Raw genomic sequence first — 27,976 nt, 5'->3', positions numbered from 1 at the left:
AGCTATGTGAACCAGGTCAAACCATTTCGTCTTTAAGAGTCTTAATTTCCTTATCTGTAAAGTGTAAATATTACTGGGGTTTAAACAAGATAAATGCAAATGCAATTGCCAGGCATAATCTCTGAGCCTCATTCATATGTAAATAACTACTTGTATTCACAAAGCAGTGGCACAGCAATGAATGAATAACAGGCCTAGCACGTCAGAGAGCACAGGAAAAGAGATTCAGTAATTATTATAGGCATAGTTTACAGAACTTTACAGTTTACAAACCACTTTTGCATATACAAATGAGTTTTTAGAATTTATAATGAAGCAGCTTAACACAACACTTATTTTGATAATTGCTTTCATTATTATGAATTTAGAATAATTTTTAGTCAATAACTTGAAAAACCTAGAAGTAATCTTACATAAAGGAAATTATGCTGCAAGATAAACTAAATCAAAATGTTATAAATTTAAAATTTAAAAAAATTTGCAATATATTCTGAAAAAGTATCACAAAGTGGTACAATTGTTTTTTAGCACAAAGGGCTCAGTAGAGACATACCAAACATATCTACTGATAGATCATAAAGGTCATTGCATTGGTTTTCATGACAGAGGTACAAATGAGAAAAACTGTATTATAATCTCCAGTCCCATTATGTATAATCCAAACATTTAACAACAGCCATGTGCATAATGTAATGCCATTACCATCATGTTTTATCTTGTATTTTTGGTTTACTGCTCGATCAAGGGCCTGGTTATTTAAAAACAAACAAACAAACAAACAAACAAAAACAAAACCCAACCCCAAACCCAAAAGCCAACCTAACAACAACAACCACCCCCCCCAAAACCAGAGTTTATGTCTTCAAAACATTTAAAATTCAGCTTTACTTAATGATTTGGAAATATCTATACTCCTAAGTAATTTTGACCCACAAAGTCAAGGAGCTCTCCATGCCCCCATAGGCCTCACCTATCTGAGGCCTCACCCCTCTGTGATGTGACTTACAGATCTCTTATGATAGATTTCAACACTGGTCTCTCAGATATGGTCCAAGTTCTAACCTGAGCTCTAAAATAAGCACAAGTTTCCTAAAAACTTAAAAATTAGGCTTAAAAAAAGACTTCTTTAGGCCCTCAGAATAATATGCCCAGGGAAACATGTTTTACTGTTAAATATTTTTATAAACCTCTTTCACTCTTATACTTATTTATATAGAGAAACTCTGTTCAAATTTCAAAAAAAAAACTCTCCATACATCCAACACCAAATTTCATTGTGATCTTACTGAAAACAATCTAATAACTACACTTACTTTGCAGTGAAATATGAACCAGTGCCTGGTACCTCCTCTCTGGAATGTAAGGATATTGCTTTATTTGCCAACTAGAGATCCGCGAAAAGCTGCAAACTGTCCTAAACCTCACTCTTCCTGCTGGCTATCCTCTATTCCCTTCCCCAACACCTCCTAGAAAAGAGTCTAGAACAATTCACAGTGACAAGCTCACAGGGAATCATTTGCGAGCTCCAGTGACTCTCAATGTCCCTGATAGCTCTGAATGCTTCTGCCGAAATTTCTGCTTTCTGTCCCCTCTACCTAGAACGCACTCGTCTGAGTCCCAGCACACCTCCATACCTTGGTCAGGCATCCATCAATTTAAAAACAATTAGTAAGGGCTTATGTCCCAGACAATAAACAGATAAATACAACATGTAACGGGGTTCGTGGTCTAGTGGACGAGATGGTTTCTAAAATAATTACACCCATATGAGGACTATCTATAATAGAGAAATGTACAGTGCTTTACAGAGCTTGGAGGAAAAAGAGTCTAGCCATAGACTAGAGTGGCATCTATGATGTGGTGACATGAGAACCTAGTCCGGGCAAGCAGGTAAGAACTCTTTGGTTGTGAATGACAATGGGAGAGCCAGACAAATCCTTTGAGACTCTCTATCTTCCCAAGTGCTGCTTCATCCATACGTGGGGTAAACTCTCTTGAACTGTTAGTGAAAGACAACAGAGCCTAGAGGGTAATAATGGCCTGAGTTCCAATCCTAGCTCCATCATTTTCAAGCTGTGTGACAATGAAAAAGTTTACCTTTCTGAATTTATTTCTTCACGTCTGCAAAATGGAGGGATAATATATACTTTGCAAGGCCATAGTAGGGATTAAATACTATTTAACATTTATGCAGGGCTTTACAAGTCTACACACCAGTTCATGCATATGCAGGTATAATGTCATACATAATACAATTTTAAACAGCTGAACAGTCGCTCTCAATTGACCTGCTTTAATTCACTGTCTACGGTATGACTCTTCCACAAGAATGTAAACTCCACAAAGGGAGGGACTTGGCTTTGTTCACTATTAAACCCCATCATCTAGAACAGTGCTTGGCACACAGCAGGTACTCACAAAATATTTGTTGAATGGATTAATGTAAAGTAAGAAATGTAAAACTGGAATAATATTAATCTTGTAGGGCTTGTTAGGGGTCAAATGAGGTAAAGTACGACAGAAAAACAAATAGTCGTGGCCAGCACATAGATTGCATCCTCACCCCATTAATGCAGACATAGAACAGGCTGTTGTGGGGAAGCAGATACAGAACCTCATGAAGATCCCAGAGCAGCAGAGCCTCTACCTTGGAGTGTCAGCTATACACCCCACAGTACAGTGTTTTCAGATAGAGAAACAGCCTTGGGATTTCGTAATAGTACTAGTTTTCTAGGTATCAGCTTAACAAAGATTCCTAGAAATGTCAAACATCAGCTTTCAAGCTAAGTGCAAAACACAGGCTCCTGGCTGGCTGGGCCAATCAGATGATATGTTTTATAATCCTTGTGGCAGATAGAAATACACCAAACTTGTTAGTCTGATTCCTCGTAAGCAAGCAAGCAGTGGGAATGACTGAGGACCAATAGGACTCTAAATAGTTAGTGCCACATCATTAAATATCCACTGGACACTGATCATTCTTCTTTGCCTAGATCCGTAAATCCAAAAGGATATTCATATATCAAAGTATGATTAACTCTGAAGAATGAAAAGACTTTGATACATAATGATAAAAAGAACAAGGCTGATGGAACAACTCGAGCAGAACTACAAAGATAAAAAGGCTAAGGTGGCACAATCCCCAACTTTGGCTAAAAAATGATGTGGACAAGTAGGAGAGAGGAATGGAAAGGTGGGCTGTGGGCAGATAACAGACGGCTCTGTAGGACTGAGCCAAGCAGCGTAAATGTCATAGGATGTATAGATTATTGCTGAAATTTTCCAACCAGAGAATTGTGTATTTAAATTAACATGGTAGCAATGAAAAAATTAACATAGAGAAGGGACTGAAGTATGAACTCTTGGTTAAAGGATACCTAAAAAGAAAAATGAAGACAGAATCTTAAGTAATTAACATGAGAGTTGAAACCAGGTAAGTTTGAACAATGACTCCAGCTTTTACCAGCTGTGTAATCTTGGGCAAATTAGTTAACCTCTCTGGGCCTGTCTCCTAATCTGTACAAAAGGAGAAATTATTTTATAGGTTTGTTGTAAGGACTAAATGAGTTAACACATATAAAAGAACAAAGAACCTAAGTCAGAGCCTGGGACACAGAATCTACTAAAGTGCTCATTAAATGTCAACTAATTTTCTTTTTCTTAATGGGCTTCTGAAATAGGATGAAAACAGTGAGAACATAAAGAAGAGGTTGGCTGGGAGAAGAAAAATCCAGAGGTTTGGTGATTATCAGCTGCTAAAAGAAACTATGATGTTTACAATCTGAACAGAGGATATTGATTAAAAGAGGTTAGTGAAATAGAAGCAACAAGATTTGAAGGTTCTGTTGGGACCTATTTTGTTTCATTACTTTATTAACTAAAGATAGATGTCAGGAATAGTGCTCATTAACATAACAGGACATTTTGGTTCTCTCTCAAGCCTGGGGTGACTGGAGAGAGCGCATGGCAAGAACCACATGGGAAGTCACCTATTCCTGGGGCTAATCCTGAAAGCCACTTTATAGGCTGGCAAGAAGATGAACCAGAGGGAGGGCCTGTGAATTATTCAAAGCTCAGCTCAAATCTCACCTATGCTACAGAATATTCTGCAGACCATCCATTGGTACCCAGAGGTTGTTCTCGCCTCTGGACTCCCATGACTGTGGTAGATGTTGGTGGCCTTTGTCTCTTCAACTAGCTCTGTACTCAGCATGGGCTGAACAAGCACAAACACTGAGTGATGCTTAGTACCCCAACATAATTTCTGGAAATCTGGGGCTACTCCATAAAGTCTTGAATTGGGCTTACAAAGATGATTAACCATCTATTTGGGAACACGCTGGCAACACTGAAGCTGTCAGTAACACAAGCTCTAGTACTGTGACCCCCTCGCCACTCTGTGAGGAAGTGAGAAATGACTTTTCAAGCTGTAATACTATGTTAGTATCCTACACCATTCATCTTTATTGAGTATGTTTGCCAAATGTATAAATAGAAGCACGAATATTTCTTGAGAAAGGGCTTATGGGATGCTTGTGCACAATAAAAGACAAGAAATTACATTTTTACGCTGGAACACTATAAAAAGAATCCAATCATCAACCAGGCAAAAGTACAAAACTCAATTCCAGGAAAAACTGACTCAAAATAAATTAAATAGGAACTGGGTCTCTTCTAAGTCAGATACTAAAGTTACAAGGAGACCATTATTTTAGGAATATAGCATATGTACATATATATGTCTTAAGAACACATTATACGTGTGTATATGAATATGTATGTATCCATGTGTACATATACATAGTATATGTATTTTACGATCCCAAACTTACGTCCGTGGAAGATGCTTTCTCTTCCCTTGCCTTTCCTCTATTTTCCACATTTTTAAATAGGGAAAAAGGCATCTATATTTTGAAAATATACCAAGGAAATTACACCACACTCATCACACCAGGAAATAGTTAAGATAATGATTATGCCAGTATCTTAACTATATTTTTAAAAACAGACAAACACCATTTTATGTTAATTGTGAAAGACAAAATCATTTAAAAATGATTCACATTTTCTGAACTTCAAAAATCAATAAATATACAAAGTATATTTTATTAAATTCTGTTGAATTACAAAGTATACGGCAACTTCAAAAGTAAAACTTTTTCACTCTTGATATGATTAACATGACATTAAAACCAAAAAATAATTTGGAATTCTATGTGACCTGGTGAGTAATCTGGTAATGCACGTATGTCTCATCTAAAAAATAAAACCTATGAGCTATACTTAAAACTATGTAATGACGGTAAAACTGCATATTTGGGTAGCCAGAATGCTTTACTTTTATAAGCTATTCTAGAACAAAGCAATCATATTAAAAACAAAGATACATGTATAATTTTCCTACCCCCACGGAGCTTGCTTTGTGAGGCTTGCTACTTAGAGCCCCTTACCTGACACAGAGACTGCATGTGTCCGCACACCTTGCTTTTCACTGTTGGCCAATCTGCAACAGACAGAGGGAAAGCTGTGAGCTCTGCAATCTTCCCTAGGACCAAACCACTTGGCCTCATCAAACCATGAACTGCTTTGGATTAGGAGGATCCCATTTCCCAGGAAGACAAAATTTTAGATGAGCATTTTAAAAAACTGGATTCTGCCTGACACGCTTAAAATAGCCAGACTGCTTTAATGTTTTAAAGATCAGAAATTAAAATACACTTAAGGAATATCGAATGCTGAGAAAGCTACTCATGACAGTGACTTAAAACAATGCAATGTTTTAATGCAATACAATTTAATGTACTGTGCAGGTTAAATAAAATTTTAAATTTAAATGTAGCTGGATTGTAAAAGACTGCCCAAGAATTATGAGGAAAAAAACCCACACACCTGGAACTGAATTTTGCTTTCTAAAACATAATTCGAAATACTGTAGTATGAATGGTCCTTCTTAAATTTATGGCATGTTAAAAAAAAAAATCAGGAAGTACATTAATATATATTATTATTTACAGACTGAAAAAAGGTAATCTTAATGTATCTGGTTACTTGCTTCATGAAATGGCTTAAGAATATTAATGTTTTACGTATTTACTCACATAAAGTTCTGGCCACAAGTTTTGGTGATATTTAAAAAATGCAAGTATAGTTTAAAATTTTTGGAGAACCCAAATACAGAGAAAAAAGGAACCCCATAGTCTTTAGATGTGAAAGTTACCTTGGTCTTTCTATAAAACAAAACCTTTCCGAGATATATAAGCATTTACTATGGAGGTACTGAATAGAAATTTGTCCTAGTATATAGGATTTATACTAGGAAATACTGAAACTTAAAATACTACAATAGGTTGAGTATCTCTTTTTTTTTTTTTTTTTGAGACAGAGTCTCACTTTGTTGCCCGGGCTAGAGTGAGTGCCACGGCGTCAGCCTAGCTCACAGCAACCTCAAACTCCTGGGCTCAAGCGATCCTACTGCCTCAGCCTCCCGAGTAGCTGGGACTACAGGCACGCGCCACCATGCCCGGCTAATTTTTTCTATATATATATTTTAGTTGTCCATATAATTTCTTTCTATTTTTAGTAGAGACGGGGTCTCACTCTTGCTCAGGCTGGTCTCGAACTCCTGACCTTGAGCAATCCACCCGCCTCGGCCTCCCAGAGTGCTAGGATTACAGGCATGAGCCACCACGCCCGGCAGGTTGAGTATCTCTTATAAAAAATGCATCAAAATGCTTGGAAGCAGAAGTGTTTTGTATTTCAGATTTTTTTGGATTTCAGAATATTTGCATATACATAATGAGATATCATAGGGATGGGACCATGTCTAAACTTGAAATTCATTTATGTTTCATATATACCTTATACATATAGCCTGAAAATAATTGTGTGCCTAGCTTTTGCCTGTGACCCATCACATGAGGTCAAATGTGAAATTTTCCACTTGTGTCATGTCAGCCCTCAAAAAATTTCCAATTTTGGAGTATTTTGGATTTGGAATTTGAATTTTCAGATTTCAACGTGAGTATCATTTTTGAGAACTAGAAGTATTCAATATAAAATGGTATCCTCTACAACAATAATCATAGCATAAATCCACAGAATTGAGTTCCTTTTATTGACTTCTCCAAATATTTGAAATCTTTTATTTTTATTCCAAAAATTTCACCAAAGTTCACAGAGTATCTGGGGATTCATGAAGAAAAAAATTTAATCTAAGTTGTTTTCTAACAAATCATCACTCTCTCTTCCATTGCAACTACATAATTTATCATAATTATCTTTGAGCTATATTTATCGGGCAGTCATAGGGTAAACATTTATAAGTAAATTACATCATTTGCTTCCTTGTTCTATTGCCAAAACATTAGGGTTTTCTCTCAACTGAACCTCAATTTATGTATGCTGCTGCCTGTCAACTATCTCCCAATAGTTTGGATTTCACCAGCTATCTGATCAACAGCAATCATGGTGTTCTGCCGCTTTAAGATTTGTGGAAATTCTACTCTTTTAAAGCGTGCCTGCTTTATTTAGTTTTTCCAGTGTCTGTTACCACTTCTAACTTACTACCTTCTTCACTTACTTTTATATCTGCGTTTACAATTCCTGTATTTGTGCGTGCGTTTTTTAAGAGACAGTGTCTTGCTATGTTGCCCAGGTTGGACTTGAACTCCTGGGTTCAAGTAATCCTGCCTCAGCCTCCCAAGTAGCTGGGACTACAGGCACATGCCACTGTACCTATCTTTTTTTTTTTTTTTTTGAGACAGAGTGTCGCTTTGTTGCCCAGGCTAGAGTGAGTGCCGTGGCGTCAGCCTAGCTCACAGCAACCTCAAACGCCTGGGCTTAAGCAATCCTACTGCCTCAGCCTCCCGAGTAGCTGGGACTACAGGCATGCGCCACCATGCCCAGCTGATTTTTTTTTCTATATATATTTTAGTTGGCCAGATAATTTCTTTCTATTTTTAGTAGAGACAAGGTCTCGCTCATTGCTCAGGCTGGTCTCGAACTCCTGACCTTGAGCGATCCACCCTCCTCGGCCTCCCAGAGTGCTAGGATTACAGGCGTGAGCCACCGCGCCCGGCCTGTACCTATCTTTGATTCCTGTTTGTTTTAACCCTCAAAATCATTCCTTAAGTTCCCACAACTGAAGATACTCTAAGTAAGCATTAGTTCATGGTCTTATGTGGACATCAGTAACCCTCTATCAAACACTGTTGACATTGTGAAGCACGTTGCCCAAAGCGAGGAGGAGCTACTCATCCACCCTCCCCATTCACACAGCCATGTGCTCTGGCCACGTGCAGACTCTGCCTGACAGCAAGCTTACTGTGCAGTGGAGAACGTGATCAAGTAAAAAGGCCATTTTTAGAGGTATGGTAAGTACTAAGTAGAAGGTGTTACAGGAAAACTCAGCAGGCTTTCTGGCTTGGGGGCGGGGGTGGGAGTCACAGGTGGTTTCCAGAGTAAGTGATGTAGGATGAGATCTGGAAGATGAGCAGAGATTAGCAAGGAAAGGGGGCTAAAGGAAGAGAAGGTCATGCAGGGGACAAAGACTGGCAAAGCCCTGCAGGGAAAGGAAAGGATGTTTGCTCCAGAACTGAAAAAGCTCAATTTTGCTGAAGAAGAACAGAGTGTGAGGAGTGGCAAAAACCAAGGCTAGAGGGGTTAGCAGGGAACAACCATGCAGGTTAAGAATACTGGAATGAGGCCAGCGCGGTGGTTCACGCCTGTAATCCTAGCACTCTGGGAGGCTGAGGCAGGTGGATCGTTTGAGCTCAGGAGTTTGAGACCAGCCTGAGCAAGAGTGAGACCCCGTCCCTACTAAAAAATAGAAAGAAATTATATGGACAACTAAATATATGTATACAAAAAAAATTATCCAGGCATGGTGGCGCATGCCTGTAGTCCCAGCTACTCAGGAGGCTGAGGCAGTAGGATCACTTGAGCCCAGGAGTTTGAGGTTGCTGTGAGCTAGTCTGATGCCATGGCACTCTAGCCTGGGCAACAGAGTGAGACTCTGTCTCAAAAAAAAAAAAAACTGGAATGTATCCTAAGAACAACAGTAAGTCACTTAAGAGCTTTAATTAGGAAAGTTCCCTCAAGCTGTAGTGGAAAGGATGATGAGCAAACCTGGACAGAGGATAGTTTGGTAGGAAGCATGCAGAAAAGAGTCATTTAACACAGCAGGTCTGAGATTGCTTGTATTCTTTTGCTACAATAAATCATAGATATGTGCATGACTACATGCTGAGTCCTGGGAGTTGTTCTAGAGGATCACTAAACCTGGGGGTGATTTGGGGGACTACCAACACAGTGGTCTATCAGAGTAGCCAAGATAGCTAAAAACAGGGGAGGGACAGTGGGAAGGTGGTGAGGTAGATGGATCTATTCAGGATGTGGAGCTGGAGGAGCTGGCAATGGGCTGGCTCTAGAGAACAGGGAGAGGAACAGAACAAAGCCCAAGCTTTACCCTCTTTATCCCAGCAGCCTCTTTTTCAGTGTCTTGGAATTCTGTGCAAATATCTCTGCAAGCACTTACCACACAGCTGTAACTGTTATTTATCTGTATGTCTCAATCTCTAGATTTTAATTTTCCTATGTCGGTCCCCAGTTCCTACATACTAGCTAAGAATATATTATAGAATAATGTTAAGTTCTCTTGGTATTACTATTTGATTCCTTTAATTATATTGATCAACACACCTAGTATGAAATTTATGACATAAAAAAGAAAATTAACAAATTACTTCTCTTTAATTTTCTTATAAAATAGCCAGAATGGTATTTCAGGTTCTTTTTTTTTTTTTTTTTTTAAGAGATGGGGTCTTGCTATGTTGTACAGGCTGGATTTGAACCCCTGGGCTTAAGTGATCCTCTGGTCTCAGCCCCCTGAGTAGCTGGGACTACAGGCGTGCACCACTGCACCTGGCTCTATTTTGGGGTTCTTATAAACATTAGCAATAACATATAAAACTAATGTTTAACAACAGGCCCTCAACATTACAATTATGATTATTCTTTAGCTCCCCTTACTATTAAACTTACAGGGAAAATTAATTTAAAACTTTTTGATTAACCCTAAACACCTAATTTACAACTGATTATATTGCTTTCCAGTTTCCTGATCATACATATATAAATTTAATTTTTCAGGAAAATGAATAATAGAGCATAGTGATTTCCTCAAAGTTGATAACAAAACTAAATAACAATAAATACAAAGCAGCACTTACTTTGGTATTGACGGTAGAGCCCGTTCACCTTCTGGGGGGAAAAAAAGGAAAGAAATATGAGGTTCTTCTTACTCCTTTTGAAAGGATTATGCATAGGAGGCAAAGAAGAAGGATGAGTCCTATTCTGGTACTTTGGCAACAACCCTTTAGAGAAAATCATTAAAGTATCTTAGGTTTTCATGGTTTTATTTTCAATATTCATAACAAACATTAACTATTAGGTACAAATTGTTTAAAAGGTACTGACTAATCATAATAAAGCATTAAGAGCATACATTGTTAAAAGATTTCCTTCCCAGAAGACTAAAAGATAAAGGATTTCTTATGAGGCAAAGGACTGAACATTTGCATTTTGATAAAACTGCTCACTAATAACATCAAAACCTGTGCTGGAAGCACAGAAAAACACAAGGAAAACAACTCCACGGGTGAGTGCAGCTGTCAGAGGAATTAACGTGCTTACAGAAGACAAGGCCCCACAAGGGCTCTGGAGGGGTGACCTGAGGGAGCCCTGCACACACGGGTAGCCATCTACCGACAGTGTCTGGGGTGGCCCCAACTGAGCAGGACAGCTCATCCCTTTGGGCACAGTGACTGACTCATGCTAGTCCAATCACAGTGAAGCTCGGGGACTTTGTTCAATAGTTGGGGGGGACGTGCTCTCTCCACCAGCCCTTTTGTTAATTAAGAAGCACCTGGGGCTTTCCCTGGTTTAAACTTTTTAATCTGAATTAACCTAACTGCCTCCTAACTGATCCTGTCTTCTAATCCATTTCTGAGCTAAACTATACTGGAATAATCTTTCCAATTACAAACCCATCAAGTCATTCCCCTGCTTAAAATTTTAGTGTTTCTCAACAGCTTTTAGGGTGAAATTTAAATACCTTGGCTTAACCTGCAAAGCACTGTTTCATTTCTATCAGCACACAAACACTGCTCTGGCTCCTGTCTTCGAAATGTGTGGTGAAGTGGGGTGAAGTGTGGGGAGGTACTATCACCATTGCTCTGGTGCCTCCTAAGCAGCTCCTTGGTAACACCCCTGGTGTAGTTACACCTGTTGTCCACAGTTCTAGCATTTGCCCTTGAATTCATTCCAATCGTTTCCCCCCACCTATGTCCCCAAATAACTGACATTACCCTTGTTAAGGTCCCCAATGACGTCCACCTTGCTAAATCTAGTAGTTCACTTACAGGTAGCATTTAACACAGCTAATCACTCTATCCTCCCATCAACTTCCCTCCCTGGGCCTCCAGGGCTTTCTACTGTAACTATACTCCCTTGGTTTTCCTCTGCCCTCACAGGGCACTTCTAGTTTTCTTTGCTGGATTCTCCTTGACCAGATATCTTTGTAGGTTCTTTTTTCTACACCTTCAAATGCAACTCTCTCAAGTGAGACCACCTTGTTTAATGTTGTATCCTTTCCTTTCTTCCCTGTTTTATTTTTCTTGAAATAGCTGTTCACCATTTGATATATATATTAATACTTCAGTATTTGTCTTTTATTTATTTTATTTCATGTCTGTCTCCACCTATATGAAGTTTCCATCCCTGCAGGGCCTTGTCTCTCGTGTTCTCTGCTATATCCCCTATCCTAGAACTGTGCCTGGAAAATAGCAGGAGCTCAGCAATGACATGCTGAAAGCACGAAGGGTTTGACCTGGCCAACCAACCTCTCCAGTCTCATTCTACTGTTCCCTAATCCTACACTACTGCACACTGTACCTTCCCTGAACATGTCACACATGCCTTGAAAGGTATTTTTCCTTCAGGTGGAAACATTATTCTTAAATCTTGCGAAGCTCAATTCAAGCACTATCTCCTGCAGGGAGCCTTTCCTGGAATACTGCAGTTTGCTTTGGCTGGCCATCCTCTGTTTCTGCTGCATCAACAGAGAACTTGCTGTGTATTATGCTTCTGTACAGACTGTTTAGCCTGTCCAACGTCAAGGTAAGACTTAACCTGCCCAAAGGCGTCCCTAACACCTAGCAGAGTAGCTGGCTCTCAGGAGACCCTTAGACCATGGTCTGGTAAATAAATAAATCAGACTGGGACCCAAGTTACTCTTTCTGAAAATCTATTTGCCCATAAAACAGATAATACTACTTGATTTGCAGGGGTAGTTGTGAAGGTTAAATATCATAGTAAATAATCAACCCACTGCTCTAATCTCAATAGGTCACAGAAATTCATTCCAAACTTCATCACTTGTTGACTTTCTGGACATTCAAATTTCAATCAAAATATCCAAGTCACACTAGGAAGACCAACTTTAGAATAACTGAAGAGGCCTAATGATTACTTTATTATCTAATGAATACTACTAACACCCCCACCACCTTACTCATACCTAATACTATCAATTAATAACACAGCCTTTCAAATGACATGGTACTGTGATTTCTAACTGTTTGCACTCTTTGTTGAAATTTCTATCTCCTCTGGGAGAAAAAGAAACCAGTTATTACATTCTTGGCTAATATAGACTTTCTAAGTAGACTGGCATGGGGAGAAAGTCATCTGTAACTACGGTGATAAACAATCCAAGGATCCTAGGAGTAAATTCTTCTTTTTTATTTTTTTATCATATCCCTAATTCAAAGCTAAGAGTACATTTTTATAAAGAGAGTAACAAAATATTGACAAAAATGACAACAGACACCATCAGTTACAGTATCATTTAAAAAAAAAACAAAACACCTAAGTACTAACTTAAATGCCCAATTCTGGAGGCTAATTTTTTGAGACAGAATCTCACTGTATCTCCCACGCTAGAGTGCAGTGGCTATCCACAGGCATGATAATAGCAAACTACAGCCTTGAACTCCTGGGCTCAAGTGATGCTCCTGCCTCAGTCTCTCGAGTAGCTGGGACTACAGGTGCCTGCTACCACACCCAGCTTCTTGGAGTTAATTTTTAACGCTCCTTTATCAGTTTGTTAAATGAATAACATATGGCTTCCCATGACATTCATGTGGTGTGTATCTTATTCCTCTTTTAGGAATAAGGACCTATCTTTTCATTACCCTACATTTCGATTTTGTTGGATTTTTAGAATTAAGACTTTTTAAAAACATTTTTTTTCAAATCCCCATGTGTTCTTCCATTTAATTTTTGAATAAAAGCTTTTTCTATTGGTTTTTAATTATATAATATATACTCATTGTTAAAAATCTAAATCACAGAAGTATATAATGTGAAAAAAGTGATGGCTTCCTCCCCGGCTTCAAATACATTTCTATTCTTCTTAGAAGTATTCACTGTCTTAAGTTGGGCACTTAATTTTCATATTTTTATGCTTATAAATACACACATACAAGTTTGGATACAACATACACACATTTACATTTAGGTCTTTAACACAAAAATAGAGCAATCTATTTTTAAAAATTTCTGTTTTTATTATTTTTTTTTTAGAGACAGGGTCTCACTATATTGCCCAGGCTGGTCTTAAACTCCTGGCCTCAAATGATCCTCCCACCTCAGTCTTCCGAATAGCTGCGACTAACGGTGTGAGCCACTGTGGCCAGCATATCTTATTGTTTTTGTAACAGCTGCATAGTATTATATCATGTATGCATGTTTCCTCATTTATTAATTCCCATTCTGTTTCTAATATTTTGCTATTATAAACAATGCAATATTGAACATCCTCCTGTCTAAATTAGTCCTTCTGCAGGACTAATTTCTAGGAGGTAGACTAGTGGGCAGAGGACTCCTAAATTGTCTTCTGAAAATGTATCAACTTATACTGAGTTTGACAGTACATTTTCCAATAGCCTTGCCAAGAGTGGTTATCAGTTTTTTTTAAATCAATCTAATAAAAAGATATATATCAGTGTTTCCTATTGTATGTTTATTGGACATTTATATGTCCATTCTTCGACGAGGTACACATTTTTACATTGGTTGTCCTTTACTCAATGAGTTGGAACATCTGAAAAATAAGAGATTTTATTTATTTATTGTATGTATCATAAATATTTTTCCCTCAGTGTCATAGCTTTTAAAATGTTTATCTTTTACTAAGAGAAGTATTTTAATCATGTAATGTAATCTATCAGTTTTATTCTTACATCTTCTGGGTTTTATGTCATGCTTTGAAGCATTCACCTCCTGCCCCACAATATACAGTATTTACTATCATTCTATATGTAGAAAACCTATTTAAGAACGATGAAATTTTGACTCTATATTACATTGCGTAATTCTTTCCTCTGAGAAGAATTTTACTACAGAGTATTACTAAAATTTCAAAAACTGATTCTGAACTTACTTGCAGATAAGGGATAGGTTAGATAAAACCCTGCAGTAAGGACCAAGGTCATGCACCAACTGTGGTGGAACTCAGCCCAGGACATTTGGCTTGTGGCTCTTATTATGTTTTCCCCCCAATACACATAACCTTTAAAGCACTTTATAAATCCAAAGCAATTATGGTAGACCAAAGAACTAATAAAGTGCATCTGGGAACACACAGAGTTCACATGTAGAACTTATTGATCACTTATTAGTGTCATGCTCTGTTATGTATTCACACGTGTACACATTTCCCACCACTAAGCAGTTTATAATCCAGAGAAGACAGATAGGCACATATATAATTGTTATTTAAAACATGTTTCCAAGAAAATAGTACATCAGAGTTATAGAAATCTGTTTAACATTTATCTGAAAATTTAAAAAATCTCAATTAAAAAATGTAGATTTGTCTCGTCCACATGTATTTCTGACAACCCATTAAAAAAGTTTGACTTTAATATTATTTCATATTTATATTTAGTAATATTTCAACTAGGCAATATCTTCACCTTAGGGATCTATGATTAAACAGTCATGTAATACATAAACATGCTATGATTCAGAATAAGATAACTATCAACTTTAATAATTCACTTTATAAACAGAAAATTGGTAACAACCAACGCCCTACCTAGCTTCTCATGACAAGCATTTTCCTTCATTCTCTTTTCATATGAGCAAAGAGGTTAAAAAGCAACTCATTTCATGTTTTGCTATCAAAATTTTTCTCCCTAGAGGAGTAAAAAGAGCTCATTAACAGTGAAATTAACACAGGAAGATGATGAAACTTTAAACATGGAATGGCTTATTTAATGCTTAACGTCTGAATGTTATTTTTAATGTGTATTAACATATCGATAGAGGACATTTTGGTAAATTAGGATGAAATTTAGAATATTATTTATTAAAAAGGAGATAGGCAATCTGTTACATTTGACGTTTTTCCCAAAGTACTATATTTATGTGAAGAAATTCTCCCAAAACATTTAATATTTGTGAGATATATACTCCTGTTTAAAGCATAAAGTCAAGAGCTTATAGCTCTTAACACTTTAAGAATAACTTCAGACATTTCTGAAAGTAACTTCATTACTTTTGAAAAAGTTCATTATTTTAGAAAAAAACATATGAATAGGCTTTACTGATGCGATCATTGTGGAAAAAACACTTCTGCTTGATGAACCACATCCTGGAATCATAAAGATTTATGTTTACTTGTGGACAGCTTTGGCTATTGTTTTCAGAGCACATCCATCATCACCACCGTTTAAACAAAGGGTCCAATGACTCCTCTGTTTAAAACACTTTTCCCCCAACACACACCACCCCTCCCTTAAACTGCTCTGTAAGCAGAGCACTTCCCTGCTGGGAAGGCGGAGCCCTCTGGTTTCCATACCCAGAGTCCCCTATGTCGCCATTTGCTTCCCTTGGGCTTTTCTTTACCCTCTTCTCTGTTTAACACAATTCTGCTTACTTGGACACACACCACACAGTGCTTCAGGATTCTTTCCTCTACTGCCATCCTAATCACTGAGGTGAGTACTGGAAGGCGTGAACAATGACAAAAACCAGGTTTAGAGACCCCTCCTGCCACAGTGCTAGCTGCTTTATGGTTACTGTTTGGGACCCGCCTAACAACCCTACAGAGTAGGCATCATTCTTTTACAGATGAGGAATCTCAGAGTCAAGGTTAATACAATGTGTCAAGATTACACTACATTAGTAGCAGCAAGAGGAACAACAATAATATAACTAAAATCTTCAAACATCAAATGTGCCAGGCCTTTATATATATGAAGTCCTTTATCCTCCCAGTACCATAGAACACAGGTACTTCTCTTTGTGTTTTACAGATGATAGAACTGAGGCACAGAAAAGTTAAGTAATTTACAGATGGGTAGCACAGAGGACTTGTGATCTGAATTTATAAACTGATGTAATTCCAAAGCCCAGTCTTTTCCTGCTTCACTCTATGCTACTATACTGCTAGGAATATTTTCATTAAATTATTCCAGAAATCCAAATACTCAAAAACATCCCTTCATATACGCTCACAAAAACTCCATATCATTTTGGAAGCGATACAGCTATGCTTCTAGGATATTTATTCATGCTAATCTTTTATTTTTACTTTCAGCTTTACTGCTTACATATTTTTTCTAATCTTTGACTTTTACATCATGATTTAGAATTTATTTTGTTCTCTGAATGCTCTACGCTTTTGAGATACGTAAGAAAAAATAGAAGCAATACTTTATTTAATGTGAGTTACAAGGGACCCTTTTTTTTTTTAAAACCCAGAATATAATCTCTAAAGTTTACTTCAAAATACTAATGGTAATATAGTTGGTAGCTAAAAGCACAGTATTGTAAATACAGAAGTTTTATTTGGACTCTATTCAAACACAGTTCTTGGCCTGTGGAAAGTGTGAACTGGATTGCTAACCTTAGGAAAACAAGAACTCAGATTATACTAGACTGAATTATTCATTTGATCTTCACATTTACAGAACTACCTAAAAAAAGGATAACAGGCTGTTAGGGGTGAGCCTAACAATTCAGTAGGAATGCAATTGGTAATGTGCACACAGAAATAGAACCTCACCTTTCTGGGGTCTGATGATAAAAGACTGCGAGGCTCCGTTCACCAGGCGGCAGTACCCATCTATCAGGTCAGCCATATTCTCCGCAATGGTCAGGGATGGTGCCGTCACTGTCAGAGGCTAATCGGGAAAAGACCAAGAAAGAGACATTATTGTTCTTCCCAGTAAGCAAAGAGACAGCTGCGCTATGACATCAGACCTCTCTGTATACTTGAAAACAGAGAAGAGTGGGAGTGAAACAAGATTTGTCACAAGATTTGAGTGAAAAAGGAAGTTTGATATTTAAGAACATTATTTTTAGAATATGTGACAGAAGGCAAACCCAGATGAACATAGAAAAATCACTTTCTAGAACAAAAGGAGGTGAAAAAAATATTTTCCTTCAGAACGTCTGGCTCCGCTGGCACACTCTAATTAATAAGAGAAGAATTTAGATAATCAGTAAGATAAAGTATGACTTGTTTAAGAAACTAATGTGAAGCTTTTATTAACTATCCATACTAATTTTTCTCACATGACAGAAAATTAGTAAAATCTCATTATTTTGAGCACACACAGCATTTCTAAACCCAAAGGCTTAGAAATCCCTCTTTTTTAATATAAAATATGTTCAGTATTGATAAACTTCCTAAAGACCTATCTTTAAGTCTTACCAAGGAGAAAATAAAAGCTGTATTTTCAAATGTAGATATGTCCTAATTCATGTAGTTATTCATAATCTTTTTCTAAATGAATGACTTCTCTCACTTGCATTGTCCTCAATATTTGAGTGATAGCAAAATGAAAAGACGACAGTTGGGAAATGATGGCGCAACATCACTACCAAGATATTTCTAAGGAATTTCAATTTGCAACAAGCTTTCAATATTATATCGTAATATTTGTTTAATCCTGAGAGTCAACAGACTTCCTAGAGCCTCAGATGTCACCAAACTCACAGAATTCACAAGACAGAACACTGAAGCATCTGCCTAAGTGAGGAGTACTGCAAATAAACCCGTCCAGAAAAGTGGCTGTAACAAACCAAAGAATCCTAATATGCTGAAAAATTTTAAATAATATGCTTTACATGCAAGAAAAACTGTGCGTCACCGGATTGTTCAGATTCTTTTATATGTGAGTGTACTTTATCTTTCAGAAAGGATCATATTATGTAATATTTGCCAAATGGTCATTTCTTGTGCCACTTGTTTTTAATCACTGTTGCCTATAGATTAAGAACACAGGTTTTGGATCCAGACTGTCTGGGTAAGAACCCCATCTCTATTGATTACTATTACTGTGGCCAATCTCCTGTACTTCAGTTTCCCCAACTACAGAATGAGGTTAACCAAAGTGTATCAAAGTACCTACTTTGCATGGTTATGAGAATAACACAGCTTCCTTTGGCTTTTGTGTAAATAAAAATGGGTAGTATGTGCAAGAAAGTATCAGTTACTGCTGCCGTTGTAACTATTATTACCCAGAGAATGTCACGTACAACACAATCTGGAAAATAACATAGCTCACAGGACACATACAGTCACGCACTGCCTAATGACATTTCAGTCAACAACGGACCATGTAAGAATGGTGGTCCCGTAAGACTACAATGGAGCTAAAAATTTCTGTGGACTAGTGATAGGTCATAGCTGTCCTAACGTTGTAGTGTGACAAATCACTCACATGTTTGTGGTAATGCTGCTGAAAACAAACCTACTATGCTGCCAGTTGTATAAAAGTATAGTCCATACAATTATGTACAGCACATAATATTTGATAACGATAATAAACGATTGTTACTGGTTTATGTATTTACCATGTTTTTAATCTTATTTTGTAGTGTACATCTTCTCTTTATTAAAAAAAAAAAGTTAACTGTAAAATAGCCTCAAGCAGGTCCTTCAAGAGCTATCCAGAAGAAGGCATTGATTGCTATCATAGGCGATGACAGCTCCATGCGTATTACTGCACCTAAAGACCTTCCAGAGGGACAAGATGTGGAGATGGAAGACCCTGACCCTTTATACGCCTAGATTAATGTGTGTATTTGTGTCTTAGTTTCTACCAAAAAAGTTTAAACAGTAAAAAATAAATAGAAAACTTTATGTTTTAATTTTAATTTAGTTATTTTTTTAAAGATGGGATCTCACTCTGTTGCCCAGGCTGGAGTGCAGTGGCATGATCGTAGCTCACTGCAACCTTGAACTCCTGGGCTCAAGTGATACTCCTATCTCAGCCTCCTGAGTAGCTGGGACTACAGGCGTGTGCCACTACACATAGCTAATTAAAAAATTTTTTCTGTGGAGATGGGGTCTTGCTATGTTGCCCAGGCTGGTCTTATAACTCCTGGCCTCAAGCAATCCTCCTGCCTCAGCCTCCTAAACTGCTGGGATTACAGGTGTTAGCCATTGTGCCCAGCCTAAAACTTTAAAAACAGAAAAGAAGCTTATAGAGTAAAATAGAAAGAAAGAAAATACTTTTGTACAGCTGTACAATGTATTTGTGTTCTAAGTATTATTACAAAAGAGTCAAAAAGTTTAAAAAAAATAACAAGTTTATAAAGTAAAAATGTTACGGTAAACTAAGGCTAATTTATTACTGAAGAAAGATTTTTTAAAGTAAATTTAGTGTAGCCTAAATGTATACTATTTACAGTCTACAGTAGTTTACAGCAATGTCCTAGGCCTTCATGTTTACTCACCCACCCCTCACTCACTGCCTCTCTAGAGGAGGTTCAAGTCCTACAAGCTCCACTTATGCTAAGTGCCCTATGTAAGTGTATCAGTATTTTATCTTTTATACCATATACATATACAAATACCACTGTGTTATAATTGCCTACAGTATTTAGTACAGTAACATGCAGTACAGGTTTATAGCCTAGGAGCAATAGGCTATACTGTATAGCCTAGGTGTGTAGTAGGCTATACCATCTAGGTTTGCATAAGTGCACTCTGTGTGTTACCACAATGAAGAAATTGCCAAACTATGCATTTCTCTGAACATCTCCCTGTTAAGTGACACGTGACTGTATATATAATCCCAAGAAATTGAATTCCCTGGTATTTCAGGATAATCTTTCATCACTTTCACAATAATGCTCTTGACTGAGTTTTAACATCTCCTATTCCTATAGACATTTAATGACTGTTACTGGTAATGTAACCCTTAGTATATATGAGAACATTGTGATTCTGATGATCTATGAAAACTTCATCTTTTTCTAAAAAAAAAAAAAAAAATCGTTACTTTTAAAATATCACTGTTTCAGCTTTCCCTTAATGATGAGTGTAAGACTTCCTTACCTCAGGTGCACCTGCTATTTTCAGTTGCAGCATTCCTTTTCTGTCTTTGTCTTCACTGTTTGAATACTGAATGGTCTGCACTTGATTGAAGTCAGCTAGATGTGTGGGCTTTGGAAAGAAAAGGTAAAAAATCTTTAGACCATGGATAAAAGACTCATTTCACTTATTAATTAACTGTTTTGTGAAATCCTCACAGTCCTTGAAGACATCCTCCCTAAGACTGGACGTCTGCCATGTAGCACCCCATGGAGTGGCCATGTAGCTGGCCCCTGAACTTCACATTTGGGCAACTGTCTTTTCATCCAACTTATACGTGTGAGACCCACACATATGAGGTGGATGAATGAAAGTACAGTTATCAGAGCGAAAACAGAAGACAGAGGAAGGAAGGAAGTAGAAGCACTCCCTGACTTGACTCACTTTTTAGCTTGGGTGCAACTTTATGGAATTCTCAGAGTGAACATTCTGCTTCTATTCCCACAAAGAAAGAAATCCAGGCTTACTCCCCACATATCCTGAGCCAGAGTAAGTTTGTGAAACTTACTGAAGTTCTATAGTATATTGGGGCTAGAGAGACAGTAGGTATCCAAAGGACCCTTCCCATACAGACTGACCCTTAGGACATGCCAAGAGAGGCTATGGTCATTTTCCTTGTAAAATAAACTCCTTTTTCTTCTTGAAAAGAAAAAATATGGCCAGGCATGGTGTCTCACACCTGTAATCCCACCACTTTGGGAGGCCAAGGCAGAAGGATTGCTTGAGGCCAGGAGCTCGAGACCAGCCTGAGCTACACAGCAAGACCTTATCTCTACAAAAAAAAGAAAAATTAGCTGGGCATTGTGGCACGTGCCTGTAGTCCCAGCTATCTGGGAGACTGAGGCAGGAGTATCACTTGAGCGCAGGAGTTTGAGGTTGCAGTGAGCTATGATGACACCACTGTACTCTACCCTGGACAAAAGAGAGAGACCACGTCTCAAAAAAAATAAAAAATAAAAAAAAACAACACACACACACACGTATCTCAGCTTCTACCCTTCTAGCATTTCATGAACATGATCCTTTTGCACATGATGATTGCTACACATTTCTTCAAAACAATTAGCTTGGTTAAGGATGCTCTCTTAGAATACCACAAAGTATCAGCTCCTGTTATCCAGCATTGATTGGATGGTGGTGGTACGATGGTGGTAGACAAGAAAAGCCTGCTTGGAGTAGACTGAAGGGAGAATGAGAAGAATTACAGGCAGAGCAATTAGATAATCTGTCAAGAAGTTCTGCAGTAAAGAAAACATGAAAACATAAGGTATCAGGGAGGAACAAGGATGAGGATATAGGACTAAGAGAGGATATTTTTAGGATGGGAGAGTCACACATTTTTCTATGCTGACAGGGAAGATCCAGTATGTTAGCAATGTTTGCTGACGCAGGAAAAACAGGAGAGAATTAAAGAATTACCATGAGCAGGTAAGATGGGATGGGAGCTACTGCAGGAGCAGAGGGTTGGTCTTATCCAGGAACATAAAAATACACCCATGAGCGAGCATGGCAGATGTACGGGAGCTTCTGGAGACTCTATCCTGATTGTTCCTATTCAGCTTTCCTTCTACTCTACACAACTAATAACTCATTTCATAGCTAGAGAGATCCTTATAACCTTGAGTAGAAAATAAACATTTTTTTTCATGGAGCATTTACAATAATTTACCATATACTTGGCCATAAAGAAGACCTTGACAAATCTGAATAGTTAACCATTAAAAAATATTATCTGCTCATAAGCTAATATAAAATTGGCTTATGATATGCTTGTTAAAAATAAAAATAAGACAAAAAGCCTAGAGCCTCTTGAAAATTAAGTAACATTCTCTTAAATAATGCCATAATGAAAAAGAGAAAAATGAAATCTCAAACAAGTATACAGAAATACAATAAAAAGCAGAATACCACATACCTAAATTGGTAAGATATGATATTATGAAAGTTGTACAACAAGAAAATGGCCTCCAAATTTAAAACAAGAATAAATTTTAAAGAAATGTTTAAAGGGATTAGCATAATACAAAGCCAAAAATAACCAAGATACTACAAAAAGGGAATTATTGAAAAATACTGAAATTAATGAAAATTAATAGAAATGCTGTAATACATCCCTCAGCTTGTCTTTTAAAAGACTAGTAGAACAGACCCCTTTGAGAGTCCAAAAAGCACAGCCAACCCAAAACAGTCAAGCTTAGGATTGAGACAGGATATAAAAACAAAGTGACTGAAAAGATTTTAAGAGAACTGTGAGATGCAACTCTACAACAGCAATACAAAAACGCAGAGAACCAGATAATATGCTAACAAAATATAAATTACCCAAACCGCCACAAATACTGTGGAAAATCTGAATAGATCTATTACTACTGAAGTGATTAAAGAGATCATTAAAAACAATGGAAACACCTACCACTGAAAAGACACCTTGTCATTACATAGATCAATTCTATGTAAGTTTTATTTATTTATTAATTTTTTTTTTTTTTTTTTTTTGAGACAGAGTCTCTCTCCGTTGCTCTGGCTAGAGTGCAGTGGTGTCATCATAGCTCATTGCAACCTCAAACTCCTGGGCTTAAGCGATCCTCCTGCCTTCGCCTCCCGAGTAGCTAGGACTATAGGCACATGCCACTGCACCTGGCTAAATTTTTCTAGAAAAAAATTTATAAATGAAAAAAAAAATTTTAAAAATGAAAAAATATATATACGTATATCAATATGGAAATACAAGCAGTGTCTGTGAATGGTCCCAAAGTCACAAAGCTAGCATGTGAGTGACTCAATATGGTGGTGACCTTGGCCATGTACTCCAGAGCCTGCTCTCTTTAGCACACTAAACCCCACCTTTATTCTTCCCTCCTGAAGAAGTGGGTAGATTTCCATCTTATGCCATAAGTGAAATTCCAGATGGATTAAAGACATACAGGTAAAAAGGCAAGAAAAGTCTTGTAAGAAAATATGAGAGACTGCAAATATAATCTAAGGGTTAGGACTAAAAAATTCACAAGTAATAAAACGTAAGATGAACAATGTCATAGTTTTTTGAAGAGGTTGCATCAATACTCTCACCATCAAAGTCTGAAAGGTCCAGTTGCTCTACTTTCTTGCCAGTGCTTGGTACTATATACATCTTTTTCCTGTTAGCCATTTTAGTACATGTACCAGTATCACAGTGCCTCATTACGATGAGAATGAGGCTGAACATCTTTTCATTTATTTATTGGCCATTTTGGTATCCTCCATTGGGTTGTCTGTCCTTTTCTTAATGACTTATTATTATTCTTTATTCTGGATTAAGAGTCTATTGTCAAATATTTATTGCAAATACTTGGTTTGCCTTTCTATTATCTTAAGATGAAAAAAAGTTTTTTATTTCAATGTAGTCCAATTTATCAAAATTTTCTTTTAGAGTTAGCACTTTTTATGTCCTGTTTAAGGACTCTCTGCCTACTCCAAAGTTAAAAAAATATTCTCCTATATTTGAGAACTCTTATCATTTTCACCTTTCATGTGTAGATCTAATTCCACCTGGAAGTGATTTTTGTCATGGTGTGTGATAAGGGTCAAAATTCATTTTGTTTTCCTCTGTGACTATCCAGCTGACCCAGCATCATTTATTAAAAATTTAACCAATGATGACAAAAGTCAGGATACCGGTCATTCTCGGGATGTGGGACTAATAAGACTAGTCTGTTTCAAGTCAACAGACAACATGTGATTTAGGAAAAAATTTTAATAACAGTTAAGGAAAACACACTGACTTCCTTGATGTGTAGAGAGATTTACAAATTGATAAGAAAAGGACAGATGTGTTGATGAAATAGGCAAAATATATGATGTCAGCAGTTATAATTCACAGAGGTGGGAAGAGAAACAGCCAGGATGTAAAAATGTTTAAATTCACTAGATGCTTGCTTTATATCAAACTGAACAAAAAGTAATGAGGGCCGGGCGCGGTGGCTCACGCCTGTAATCCTAGCACTCTGGGAGGCCGAGGTAGGCGGATCGTTTGAGCTCAGGAGTTCGAGACCAGCCTGAGCAAGAGCGAGACCCCACCTCTACTAAAAATAGAAAGAAATCATATGGACAGCTAAAAATATATATAGAAAAAATTAGCCGGGCATGGTGGCGCATGCCTGTAGTCCCAGCTACTCGGGAGGCTGAGACAGGAGGATCGCCTGAGCTCAGGAGTTTGAGGTTGCTGTGAGCTAGGCTGATGCCACGGCACTCACTCTAGCCTGGGCAACAGAGTGAGACTCTGTCTCAAAAAAAAAAAAAAAAAAAAAGTAATGAGAATCACTTTGTACCTGTTAGAATGGAAAAATTAAAAGAGTTATTAAAACTACTGCTATGAAATGAGTGGGAAAATAGTACTTTCACACACTGCTGGTGAAAATATGAAGCTTCTTAACCTTTCTGAAAAGAAATCTGGCGGCTTCTTTTAAAATTACCATTATGTGAATGGATTCTACAGTTCCATACTTGGAAATCTCTTCTGTCAGGAGAAAATGTACATGTAAAAGATTATTTATTATGTTATTTTCTAGGGGCAGAAATCTGAAGGCAAAATACATGTCCTCTACATGGTCCTATCTGGCCCCGAGAGAGAGAAGGGAAAGAGCCAGGGTGGAACTGAAGGAAATTCTACCAGGTTCAGAGTAAAATACCCAGGCTGCAGTGCAGGGTGCCCAATAAGGACCCCATTCTGAATAACAAAGCAGAGCATGGAGATGAACAGCAGAACAGTTCTTGAGTTACTTACATGTGAGTATGGAAGGACAAAGAAAGATGAAGACAAAGGACTGGTGGAAGCAGGGCCAAGCAGAGTGGGAATGGAAACCAGAGAGTGCACTTGGTAAAAAGCAGGTATGATGTGATGTGGTTTGGACACATTTATGCCCTATGTAAAATTATGTGTACAGGAAAATGTATGAATAAATTAAGTAAAAAGTTCAAATCACAAAACTCTGAGTGGAAAAGAACACTTGGTGGTAGAGGCCTGAGAAGAAGCCCCTCAGGATTACATTCTGACCACTCATCTAAAGAGGAGTGTGCCCTTCTCAACACAACCTTCCTTAAGCAGTTCTACTTTTCATCTTAGTACTTATCAGTCTGCGACACAGATATGTTCTGTGTGTGTGTGTGTGTGTGTGTGTGCATGTGTGTGTGTAAATAAACAGGGTCTTGCTCTGTTGCTCAAGCTGGAGTGCAGTGGTGAGATCATAGCTCACTGTAACCTTGAATTCTGGGCTCAAGTGATCCTCTCACTTCAGCCTCCTGAATAGCTGAGACTACAAGTTCATGCCACCATGCGTGGCTAATTTTTTTATTTTTTGTAGAGATGGGGTCTTGCTACGTTGCCCAGGCTGGTCTTGAATTGCTGGCCTCAAGTGATCCTCCTGCCTTGCCCTCCCAAAGTGCTGGGAATACAGGGATGAACCACTGAGCCCGGCCTGTTCCATATTTATTTTGTACCCTTGACTATAAGCTACATAAAGGTAAGAACTTTTGTCTGTTTTGTTCCTTGTTGTATCTCAAACCAGTGCCTGGTACCAAGCAGGTGCTCAATAATACTTGTTGCAAGAATGAAAAAGGAACCCACAGGAAAAGATTAGCACCTCTGCTGAGAAGCCAATAAAAGAATGGAGGTCTGGTGTGGCAGATGGAAATAGCACGGTTTCCACCTGATGGACATTTTTTCTCAGTTAAGATAAGGCCAGGAGGATATCAAGCCAGTATAAATACACCCAAATCATATCCAGAGCTCAATTAAAAATATATTTAAACAACCTCCAGATAAACCAGAACAACCCCATTCTGGTCTTACTAACATACATATGACTTGTATGATTCTTTTCCTTCCAAAACTAAAGAATTTTGAAGAATTCCAACAGAGGGTTAGACATTGTCTTACTTGCCCCCTCCTTGAGCAACAAATGCCATGCAATGGAAAAATTTAATTGCAGAATAATGTCTTTTCCAGAAGAATATCCCATTTCTTTAATTTCATTCCTCTTATCTGAAGTCAAATTTCTGAGACTTCACAGAAGCAGACTTACATTGCAGCCCTTGTCTGTTAAGTAACTGATTCCTTCTTCTGGGCCGATTGCCAGCTCCACTGAAATAATCCAGCTTGACTTTTGAAGATTGTTGAAACAGGTGAGGACAGAGATGCCAGAAGGAAAAAAGAAATATTTTAGATAAAGAGCCATGCATATATTAAAGCAGCAGTCTCCAACATTTTTGGCACCAGGAATCAGTTTCCTGCTGTGCAGCCCAGTTCCTAAGCTTAATGGAAGACAACTTTCTCACAGGACAGAGGGGAGGCGGGGAAGGTGGAGCTCAGGTGGTGATGCCAGTGATGGGGAATGGCTGAAGCTTCCTTTGCTCGCCTCCTGCTGTGCGGTCCGGTTCCTAACAGGCCATGGAATGGTACTGGTCTGCACCCCAGGGGTGGGGACCGCAGTATTAAAGGACCAAAGAGGGGCTGGCTTGCTTTGCTATTAATCTATCTAACCAAATATGATAAAATATTAATATTTGTAACTTCATTGACCCAGGATCTGTTCAGCCTAGACAGAGATGCACTGTGCTCATTTCAACATGCCTGGAGCCAATGGTTTCTTTTAGATGATTATTTGAATAGGTAAACTAGCCCTTAGAGAGAAGAGTTAATAAATCACAGGGCAGGAATAAGAAAACCGAACCGTAAACATAAGCATGTTATTTTAAAAAAGGTGATTTTATCCTCTCATTGATAAATTTTCTTTTTGTATTTTTCCCACTATAAAAATGACGAAGTAATATTCTGTTATTACAAAATGGGATATATTAGCTTTCTTTCTATTGGAAATTTAGATATACAGTAATGGATAAGAAAAAGCAGAAGAAATCAAACTAGTCCAGTATTTCTCATGTTCCCATACTTACACCAAGAGCACACTTGAAACATTCTTTATCAAATCTGTACACTGGAGAGAGGATCTCAAAGAATTTCAGAATACTTTCTTCTCTATTAAGATTGGCAAACTGTCTAAATGTTTGTTGGATGAGTTTTCTTAGTGTTTTGGCCTGCATGATAAAATTAGAAAAAATATTTTTTCAGAGTCAGTAATGCATAAAGACCGTAGCAATAACAGTAAGATTTCTTTCCTACCCACCACTTAGTACCAGCAAAATATCACACTTGTCAAATAACTACAAATTTATCATAGCCCTTTTAAAATAATTATGGTAAAAAACACAACATAAAGTTTACCATCGTAACCATTTTTAACTGTACAGTTCACATATGGAGCTTTATTTCTTAAACAGCAGTTTGTACCATGTATGCACGTGAACTAGAAATGACAAGGGAGAAGGTATAAAGGTACTGACATGTTCCACTGTTAAAAGGGAAAAATTGATATACTTTTCCAAATGGCACACAAATCAAAAACCTTAAAAATCCCACAACTCTTGGTCCAGAAAATTACATAACATTCTTCTTTAGAAATCATTAAAGATACATGCAAGGATCCA

General features: G+C 37.6%; 1 protein-coding gene across 50 annotated transcripts in view; it reads right to left on the bottom strand.

Annotated features, from left to right (window-relative positions):
- Positions 1-27,976, bottom strand: part of PTK2 (protein tyrosine kinase 2) — a 266,149-nt gene that overhangs the window by 97,360 nt on the left and 140,813 nt on the right. For 40 of the 50 annotated variants that reach the window (XM_069466821.1, XM_069466823.1, XM_069466828.1 and 37 more), the window contains 6 exons: positions 27,386-27,526; positions 26,515-26,592; positions 20,420-20,527; positions 17,135-17,252; positions 10,230-10,260; positions 5,451-5,503 (listed from right to left, as the gene is read on the bottom strand). In XM_069466821.1, the coding sequence (XP_069322922.1) occupies positions 5,451-5,503; positions 10,230-10,260; positions 17,135-17,252; positions 20,420-20,527; positions 26,515-26,592; positions 27,386-27,526 (529 nt within the window). The remainder of the gene's footprint in view (positions 1-5,450; positions 5,504-10,229; positions 10,261-17,134; positions 17,253-20,419; positions 20,528-26,514; positions 26,593-27,385; positions 27,527-27,976) is intronic. The other 10 variants (XM_069466833.1, XM_069466845.1, XM_069466850.1 and 7 more) reach the window with 2 other exon arrangements.

The sequence above is a fragment of the Eulemur rufifrons genome, chromosome 3 (genome assembly GCF_041146395.1).
Source record: "Eulemur rufifrons isolate Redbay chromosome 3, OSU_ERuf_1, whole genome shotgun sequence".
NCBI classification, from domain to species: Eukaryota; Metazoa; Chordata; class Mammalia; order Primates; family Lemuridae; genus Eulemur; species Eulemur rufifrons.
This window is presented reverse-complemented; position numbering and strand designations above follow the sequence as displayed.